The sequence below is a fragment of the Diadema setosum genome, chromosome 14 (assembly GCF_964275005.1).
Source record: "Diadema setosum chromosome 14, eeDiaSeto1, whole genome shotgun sequence".
In the NCBI taxonomy this organism is placed as follows: domain Eukaryota; kingdom Metazoa; phylum Echinodermata; class Echinoidea; order Diadematoida; family Diadematidae; genus Diadema; species Diadema setosum.
Window position 1 is genome coordinate 37,977,815 of NC_092698.1, and position 10,426 is coordinate 37,988,240.

Genomic DNA, 10,426 nt, shown 5'->3' on the forward strand with positions numbered 1-10,426 from the left:
GCCACAAACTTCAAACTCACAAGCTTAGTGTCCACAGCTCTAGGAAACTGTATCTGACATTGGATGAACAAATTTTAGGTATTACTCTGTGTGCACAGTAAATACTGTGGACTTGTTCGTCTTGTGTCCATGCAAAGTAATCACACTCACAGAGTTATTGCATTTCCACTGGCATTTGAACTTGAAATTTAAAAGGCTCTGTGACCTGTAATTGAGTATCTGAATATAAGAACGACCCAAGTCCATGGAAGACCATTTTGAGTAAACTTAAAAAAACTTCATATCTTTTTTATTTGTCCAATGATATTCTATTTAACTGTGATGGGAAGGCAACATTGTATATACAAATGAGAACATATATTATTATGACAATTAACAGTTACATTAATTGTGTAGAGGCCATTTTGTGTGATGGACTTGGGTTGTTCTTTGAATCATATGGACTTGGGTCGTTCTTTGATTCATATACATGATATTCTGCTATAGAGATGAGAGAAGGATGAGAGAGGGCGCTATGATATGAATGTAAGAATGACCCAAGTCCTTCATTCTTACATTCATAAAAGATTTAACTCATTAATTCCAGGCACTTCCGGGGGTAATTAGGATTTATCATTTATACACAGCATGAATCCATACATAAGCAACAATTTCCCATGTCAAACTGAATTTGGCCAAAAATTGGACTTGGGTTGTTCTTATATTCAGGTCTTCAATTGTCTGTTACCAATTTATTGGCTGCATGGGGGGTTAAATGTGTGAACAATCAAGTTATTGGTGCATCATGTGACTTCTGCTCAAAGTGCATCTTGGGGAAACATTTGCCAGTCCTGTAATCTTAGTGTGCACACACCACTGGCATGATTCTGAGACAGTCTGAATTTATAGCAGTGGTAGAAGTCATATGCAAAGTCAGTGACATTGCTTTGTTTTGGATATGGGATGTTTCAAACAAGGTGTGCAGAAAGTGCAGTAAGCCATAATTCAGTTTGGATGGGCATGGAGTGGACTAGATTATGCAATGAGAAGGTAGAACAAAGGTTTGCTTTTTTTTTTCCTGTTGCCATGAGAACCAAATTGTTTAGAAACCCATTTCTTATGCACATTGAAAAGCTCTCTATAATCCTTCTCACTCTTTGACCTTACCTTTGACAGTCAAGGACATAACGATCTGAATCGATTTGATCATATAGAAACTATATTTTTAATTGCTGTTGTTGAGGGGTAAGGAGAAATGAATGAGACCCTCTCTCTGTAAGAATCAAATGAGTGATGTTTTGAGTAATTGTCGCCTCCATCTCTGGTTGCCGTGGCAGAGAGTGACATGCCCATTTGTGGGAATCTGATCGTGGAGGGTGCAGCTGATAATGGGAAGGAGGAATGTGACTGTGGGTATGAGGACCAGTGCGAGGATCAGTGCTGCAATGCAGCCAACTGCGAGCTAACCTCCAGGAATAATGTCAAAGTACAGTGCAGGTAAGTCTCTCTCAAACCAATCACTCATCAGTCAGGGAAATCTGGACCCTGTTTCATAAAGCTGTTTGTATAGTTATGCACGACTTTACGAATGAATAAAATATGATGTGCCAATATGTGTGCCCATTTTTTTTTTTTAAACAAAGTATGACTGTATGTCAATATTTCATCTACAGTGAGGCAAAAATACACTTTCAATTACAATGTGTGTTAGCATGTAAGAATAATCATTATAATCTGAAAATTTCAACTTTACCTATTGAAATTAACAATGATTAGGAAACTCTCTTGGCTTGCCATATTTAAGTCATTTGTAAATTTGTGCATAACTTTACAAACAGCTTTATGAAACAAGACCCAGGAGCCAGAAGCTCCAGTGATCCATTTTGATGATTACATTTAGGAAGAGACTCTGGGAAGTTGTCTGGTTGGGAACCACCAGCTCTAGCGATGATAATGATGATAATGATAGTATGTACATTTCCTTTCTTAAGGATCTCGAACTTCTGGAGCATGGAGATGTAAGCTTGATTGTCTGAGTGGTTGTGCTCTGAATCTGAGGTTATTTAAATTTTGCCCACCATCTGCTCATGGTCGTCCACATTCGTCCAGTAGTAGTGTAGTTGATGCCTCATCCCACTCCTGACACCACTGAAAAGATCTTGATGATGAGGGGTCATGCCAAATACACTAGACCGCTCACTTAACCCTAAAAAGACTGGGGGGGGGGGGCCTAAAAGGCCCCCCCCCTCGACATTTCGCGCGATTACTCAGCAACACGCAATGCGTTCGCCGCGATGCTCTGTGACTTTTTTCTTTCGAGTTTCCCGCACATTTTGACACCAAATTTGTGACCCCCGGGGGTACGGTTCTGAAGTTACATAACTTTTTGTACATGCACGTGAGACCGAATAATGGCTCAAAAATGCGATTTTGTGTACAAAGTCAATACAAATTGAGTTTTATCACATGGTTCATATAAATATGCTTATTTTTACTCTCAATGGCTAAAATCAATTTGTGTTAGTGGCATTATGCTTCAAAAAGGGTCTGCCACAAATTTTGCTGAAAAAACAACAAAAACAAAAGGTCGAAAAAACAAAGAAATACATAAAAAAATAAAATAAATAAGAAATTAATTTTGATACCGAATTTTTTTTAAGTACATTTGCTAAGAATGCTACACAGAATATCTAGACCAAAAATGAGCACTTTTGGAGCTTTATTTACTGATTTAGATAAAAAAGGTCTGATTTCTCGCATAAATTAGCATAATTAATAAAAATAAAATAAAAGAAGACTATTTTGGAAAATTTAAATATACGATCTTGTAGATTACATCGCACACTACCATTGTGCAAATTTCCGCGCGATCCACGGCCGAGATCTTAAGGGGGGGCCCTTTAGGCCCCCCCCCCCCCCAGTCTTTCGAGCTACCAAAATAGCCCAGTCTTTTTAGGGTTAAAGCTTGTTAGTTTCTTTTAATAGATGTATACAGGTTTTTTATGTGTGTGTGTGTGTGTGTGTGTGTGTGCTTTTTTGTTGTTGTAATGGTAACTAAGCAGGTCTGAATCCAGACACAAGTGCAGACAACTGTGATCCTGTCACTTTGCTGGTTCTCAGTTAACCAATCTCTTTTTCTATTTAAACAAAGTATTTCTTTAATGAAATTGTATTCTCTACTAGCACTACATGTGAAATAATTACAGAATGAAAAGTGTTCACTGTTCTCATAGAAAGATGAAAATATTAGTCAGAAATAGGAGAGGTAGTCTACTGTATGTGCAAGTTGATTTTGATCAAAATCAAATTAAAGTCAAACGATAAGAGCAGCAAAAGTTTCATTAGAATTGAGCGATAGGAAAATGATTAGTCACACCGTCATAGTCTGCAAACCATGAAATTGTATTGTGTACAAATACATAAATACATTTTTGGTAAGTTACTAACGATTGTTCCTTTATACTGGAATCTCAATGATTATCATCTTTATCAAATTTGGTATGTTTACACAGGAAATCTCATACCTTATGCAGATATCCCCATTTTTGCCTACTAATTGGGATCCTGAGAGAGAGTGATATAAGATACAGCGAAAAAAGGAATCGTTATATGACCTACTTTCCCAGGAATATTGTCCTGATTTTGATGACGTCACAAGTTGTCTATGCTCTCTGCCAACAAGCCATGCGCTTCAAAGACCAGCAGGCGCCTGCCTTGCCTCCAACACAGTTTGTGCTGTTAGCTCGATTCCCAAGCTATGGCTTAAAGGAAAATGGAAGACACTGTTCTTGATCTGAGTTTTGAAGTGGAAACCAACAAAGAAGAGGAAGGACTAGGATGAAACGAGTTATGATTCTCAAATTTAAATAGTTCCAGCAGATATGTTGGTTATTTTGACCCCAAAACAGAAGGTAAACAATGAAGACGCTGCTGCTGATTAATGCCATTGCTTGCTGCTGGAGTGCTGGATGCATAGTTACGTGAACAGGGGTGGGCTGAAACAGCTGGGTGATGGTGGTGATAAAAATGATGAACAGTTTGCGAGGAGAAATGAAGACGTGTGGTGACTTGACCCTAATAACATTGGAAATTGATGTGCATGGCTTTAATGTTGTTGTTAGTTGCTTTCATTGTATTTTCATATGCTTTTGCTACAACCATCGCACTGACCGCATGCCGTGTACTAGACATAGACAGTGCATTGCATGCTACATGATGTACATTACATGCATCATTGCGACTCACTAGTGTGCTCCCTTTGCTGGCTGCTTGAACGGCCACTGCCGTAAGGCTGGCCTGCTGGATAATTAATACATACACTTGTGTACACATGTACACATGCCAGACTGCTGTCACATGGCTGTAATTTCAGCAGCAGCGTGACTTGCTATCATCATTGGACACGATTAATTGAAAAATGGATTTTTAAGCTGCTTCACAAAAGTAATAAATTTAGATATGTCGAGGACAGTGGTATGAATTTCTGATTCAGATTTTTTTTTTCTGATTTCAGGGTTGTGCAAGCAGCGTACGCCGCAAAGCTCGCGAAGAGTGACAGTGAGTTGTTTTGAGCGACGATATGCAATTCATCGTCCATATCATCAACAGTTCCCAATAACTCATGTGGTTCAAATTGACAGGAGTGTTTTGAAATACACTATTAAGTATTTCATGTGATTTTGGCGCAGTTTGGTTTTAAGGGAATTAGAGATATCTGCATGTATAGAAAGTATATTAGTGCCGATACATGTACGCATAGGCTGTTATGAAAACATGTAATCCCCTTGTGACGTCATCAAATCATGGGGCAATATTCCGCCAAGAAAGCGCATTAGATGGGTGTGTACAATGAGAGTTAACATTCTCTGTTAGTTATTTTAGATGCCGGAATAGGTCTGCAAAAGTGTAATATTTATCGTCGCTGGGGTGACAAGACCTTGTATCTGCAATTTTGGTGAAAATGACTTTTTTGGATTAATGGTCAGATAATCAGTTAAGTGATGTCCTGTCCAAATCCTAGATGTCTTACCCCAAAAATGAAGCCACCGTGGCATGTCAAAGGAATGTCTATCCCATTGGATGCAGTGCTTTGGCTATCATTTTTTTTTTTTTTTTGATCTCCTGAACATTTGACATTTTGTAGATACGAGGTCTTGTCGCCCCAGTGACGTTATGTATAGTGTGTTCTCAACTTTCACTAAAAGTAATATTTGCTGATTTTAGGATTCTCATTGAAGTTCCAGTTTAAAGGCTTAATTTACCATTTGCAGATGAAATAAAAACCCAGTATTAATGCTCCCAAATAGTTCCAAAATGTGAGTTAGGGATAGTAACAACCAATGTGAAAATTTGAATTGGTATAATCAATGTTAAGTTTTTTGTTAAATACACAAAATATGAACAATGATTGTAATAGAAATGTTTCCAGACTAAACTGTCTACAGTTAGGGTGTATTGAGAAAAATAGTGATATCTCATTTTATTTTAGGTTTTATTGCAAAATTCTTGATGTTAAGGATGTTTTGTGATACAACTGACCTACACATATGCATCAAATGTGATATCTTGAAAATGTTTTAAATCACTGCTTCCAAAAGTAAACAGAACCTTAAAGCAGTCAGTATTTCATGTCAAGGACACAAGTTTGTATACCATTCAATTTGTTAGTTTATTTGTTATCTGTTATATTCTAAAGGTAATTTCAAGAAGAAAAAATTTAGTTCTTGCTCAAAAAAGATCAATTTGAAATGGTGTGAGAGGTATTTGTGATATCACAATCCAGCTTATGGAGCAGAAAATGTCAGCTGCTCAAGAAATTCACAAGAAAATTGATTCAATACTTGCTGATGTCATTATGATCTGGCTCCTTCTCTGCCCCTCCTTCCCCCTCCCAGTCCTTCCCAGGGGCCGTGCTGTAACAGTTCCTGTAACTTTGAGGGCATGGCATCGGGCAAACAGTGTCGACCAGCAGATGACTGCAGCGAGGCCTCATTCTGTGTATATCCTTTTGGTCTACAGTGCTTCATATTGTACATTGTCATTTACCTGTACTACTGTATAGTAGTCATTCTGTACCATTCCACACCCCTGTGAAAAGAAACAAAAAAGATCCTTATCCTTCTAGCCTTCCCTCACCCTCCATAAAAGAAAAGTAGTCATATTCATGTCATGATGTTAAAAACATTCTAAAAACATGGTTTAGCAATGTTTATAACAAGTTTTGCAAAGAAACTGAATGATGCATTGTTCTGCTATTTCTCTACATCTTCAGGTTTTCTGCTTTTTTTATAAGATATCTTTTGCATTATTTACAAAACTGATATTTGTTGTATGCACTGTGTACAGATTGTCATTGTGTTATGTTCACTTGTATGCCATTTGCCGTGTTTTGAATTATATTACTGTTATTATCTTTCTCCACTTGTTAAATGTCTGAATAATTTTTGTTTTGTTTAATTTTCTAGTTTTATTTTGTACACGATAATGAATTGCTTGAATCTCTTGATATGTATAGTTTTCATTATTCTTGACATGTTAAGTGATGTATCACAGGGCTGGATGCTTACTTACTTTGTAGTCTAATGGCCCTGTCAGGTGAACAAACTATGTGGCTACACACAATATTGATATGACATTTCAGTATGTTCTTCTTTCCACATTGCCCTCTGAGGCATACATATTTCATTCCATCTGAGTGGTGTCAAGTTTTGGTCCTTGACTTCTATTCATGCACTGACCAACAAGCTGCATGTCCTCGGTCTGTTGCAAAGCCAGATCTAACGGAGTGTAATCAACACACACAAGTCTGCAAGAGTGGGGTAGGTTGAATTTACATGGCAGGTTCTATATTTTTGTGAGCCCTGGCCCATGTGTCGCTCCCTTGCATCTTATTCATTTCATGTATGTGTGTTAACTTGTGTGGCAAAAAAAAAAACACAAAAAATGTGACAACAAAAAAATAAAATGGAATTAATTGACTAATTAGTAATAATGAAATTAATAATAATAATAATAATAATAATAATAATAATAATAATAATAATAATGATAATAATAATAATAATAATAATAATAATAATAATAATAATAATAATAATAATAATAATAATAATAATAATAATAATAATGATAATGATAATAATAATAATATCTCCACTTTATTACACACATACATTGCATGTTGCAAGAACATCATTGCTATACAAAGCTTTTGAAGAGTTAAGTAGAATATAAAGAAATTAAATATGTTTAAAATCATGCTTTGAGAGATGGCAAAGTAGTGATCTTCAATTATTACTTTATTCAGTCTTGAATCATAACTCAATTCATTCCAAATATGGGGACCATTATATCTGACAGAATTAAACATTGATTGGGTAGACATTTTTTGGTAATGATATTTGTTATAGGAATGAGTGTTATATGAATGAATAGATTTATTAAGAATAAACATGTCTGAAACTTTTCAGTGATGTATTCATCCATATTTTTAATGATATCCTGATGTCTGGCCAGGAATGTCAAGAATCAATCTGCGTCAAGTTTGGTTTGACGGAGTGTTTCTGTGCTGAGTTGGAGAGCACACAGCTGGAGGAAGCTTGTCACATCTGCTGCATGGGTTCAAATGGAAGTAAGTGTCATTAAAGGCATAATTTACCATTTGCAGATGAAACAAAAACCTAGCATTAGTGCTTCAGAATAGTTCTAAAATGTGAGTTAGAGATAGAAACAACCAATGTGAAAATTTGAACCAGTATAATCGATGTTAAGTATTGTTGAATATACAAAGTGTGAACAATAGTTATAATACAAATGTTCCAAACTAAACCGTCTACATAGTTATGGTTTAATGAGAAGAATAGTGATATCTCCTTATATTTTACGCTTTATTGCAAAATTTTTATATGTCTGATGTTTTGTGATACAACTGACCTGCACGTATGCATCAAAAGTGATATCTTGAACATTTTTTGAATAACTGCTCCCAAAGGTACACAGGACCTTTAACTGTGTTGGATAAGTTTGCAATGTAGTAAAGTATCATCAAGTCTGTTTCATTAGCTCCAGTGGAGGTACATGTAGGTTCCTGCCAACTCTGGTGGCTTTGTTACAATTAAAGTAATGACCACAAACTGTGTTTGATAACATGATGAAATAAATGAATTGTGTGCCCAGGTGACTTTCACTTGGACTGGAAATTCAAGGTAATGAAAAGAATATGGTATTAAGTATACAACCTATGTGTCTTATAATATATCATTCAGTTTTGTTGATGTAACAATATGTTTATCTCTCTCAACCCTGCCCTGCCTGTCCTTTTCATCCTGTCTATAGCTTGTCAGTCCAGTCGCCATATTCCAGCCATGCAGGCTCATGTCGATATGTGGGGTCAAGACGAGGAGTTGCCCGATGGAACGACGGTCAAGGTCCTCTACCAGATGCCCGGTGCTCCCTGCAATGAGTACCAGGGCTACTGTGATGTCTTCTACAAGTGCCGCAACGTGGACTCCAACGGTCCACTGTCCCGACTGACCAATGCCATCCTCAACCCAGAACTCTATGCCAATATTGCCAATTGGATCCAGGTACACTGAAAAGCCTGATATATGCTTTGAGGCTATTAACCTGTTGAGGACGAGTCCTGAGTATACTCGGGCAAGTGTTTATGTAAAATGTATTTTGTAGCAAAATCAGCCCATCCTCAATGGGTTAAAGGTCATAACATTCTTATTAAGGATTGGGGAACAATCAAAACTATAGCAATCCAAGTCCAGTGGTATTTTCATGATAAAATTTGAACAGAGCCTGAGAAATGAACAAATATGGCTGGTTTCACCCTTACTTTTTGCACCTCATTAGTCATATCATGTATACAACTACCCCTTGCTCCCCTCTAAAGAATGTGATGTCTGACAAAAAGTTTCTTACAGAATCTGATCTGACCTGTAGAAAATCTCCAATATACTTTTGATGTCCTTAACTCATGATAGCTAATCTCTCTCTGGCCTGTACTGAAATGATGTGATGTTACCTTATTATTGTTGTTCTTGTTCCTCCTCCAGGCCAACTGGTGGGCAGCAGTGCTCATTGTTCTGGCGGTCATCATCTTTATGGGTCTCTTCATCAAGATCTGCAGCGTCCACACCCCCAGCAGTAACCCCAACCTACCCAAAGCACGCAAGGTGTCGGTCCCAGGCACCCTCAGGAGACGGCAAGCGCCCAGGGATCACCAGTCCATACCCATGGCATAGCCACGCCCTTCCTCCCTACACCCCTTTCCTCCACTCCCCTCCCCTCCCATCCCCCATCCTTTCTTGCTCCTTGCTTTCTTAGGGTGTTAAACCAGTAATGAACTTGAAAAAATTCAGTCCCTGTGACACACCTTATACTGTTATTGGATGACAGTGTGGTGCTGATGATTAAGAACACAACTGTTTCCATGTCTGTCATCAACTCCTGATGTATTCGTCTAAGTATCATCTTCTTGAGTCAGCAAAGAGTGAAGGTGTGTTGCACGGTTCAAATTGTGACGGACATGAAAATGTTTTTATCTTTTATAAGATCCCACTTTCTGACACTCTCCTTGTCTCTATGTGTTGTGATGTACTTTAGCTGAGTGCATAGCGACAAGGCTGGTGAACAAGGGATCCAATTTTGTCAAATAGTCTCACACTCTGACATGAACTTTTCAAGAAAGCTTTCCTGTCATGATTCTCAGTATCAGACATTGCGTTCCAAAGTTGACCCACAGTCTTACAACCTCTATCTCTGAGAGAAAATGCAAGTATCAGGAGTAATTGCAGAAATATGACAACATAGATTTAACAGTAAGCATTAGGTGAAATCTTTCTGAGTTAGAAGACTGAATGTAAGACTAATGATAATGAGTTAAAACACATGCATCATGATCAAAGTGAGGTATTTTCCTATTACTCACTTTGAGAAGACATAAACGTTAAAAGATGAAAACAAAGCCTTGCCTAACTCTCTTCTGATTGATCTGTTTCCATTACCTATAGGAACGGGGTCAGTTTTGTGCAAAGTGTTTGTAGATTTTATTATCTTGGTGGGAATGGCTGAAAGGAAATTGCATGCACATACCAACCCCCTCCATCCCCCTGCTGGATCAGCGACATATAACCAGCATATATTATTTGCAAGATTATCTTCTCACATGGTATTGGTTTAGTAAGACAAGGTGCCAATCTCACCCCGAGTACTGCCACCATGAATTTATTTGTTACGATGAGAGGCATTTCCATGCCAACTTTAGCAAAGAGTAATGGCGATAGTTGTCATTTTCAGCTCATTCCGTAGGATGAATTCTCAGTGATACTTGCACTGAAAAAACTTTATCCTGGCAACATCAGATTTTCTGGATCCTGGATGCATGTGACCAACGTGTATCGCTGGAGACGAATCAGACATGATTTGCATAGAGACACTT

At 37.6% G+C, this 10,426-nt stretch overlaps 1 protein-coding gene across 1 annotated transcript in view; it reads left to right on the top strand.

Annotated features, from left to right (window-relative positions):
* Positions 1–9,541, top strand: part of LOC140238343 (disintegrin and metalloproteinase domain-containing protein 10-like) — a 57,481-nt gene extending 47,940 nt beyond the window's left edge. The window contains exons 9-14 of the mRNA XM_072318275.1: positions 1,317–1,476; positions 5,874–5,976; positions 6,675–6,797; positions 7,495–7,609; positions 8,314–8,564; positions 9,042–9,541. Of these exons, the coding sequence (XP_072174376.1) occupies positions 1,317–1,476; positions 5,874–5,976; positions 6,675–6,797; positions 7,495–7,609; positions 8,314–8,564; positions 9,042–9,230 (941 nt within the window). The 3' untranslated portion in view covers positions 9,231–9,541. The remainder of the gene's footprint in view (positions 1–1,316; positions 1,477–5,873; positions 5,977–6,674; positions 6,798–7,494; positions 7,610–8,313; positions 8,565–9,041) is intronic.
* The last annotated feature ends 885 nt before the right edge of the window (positions 9,542–10,426 follow it).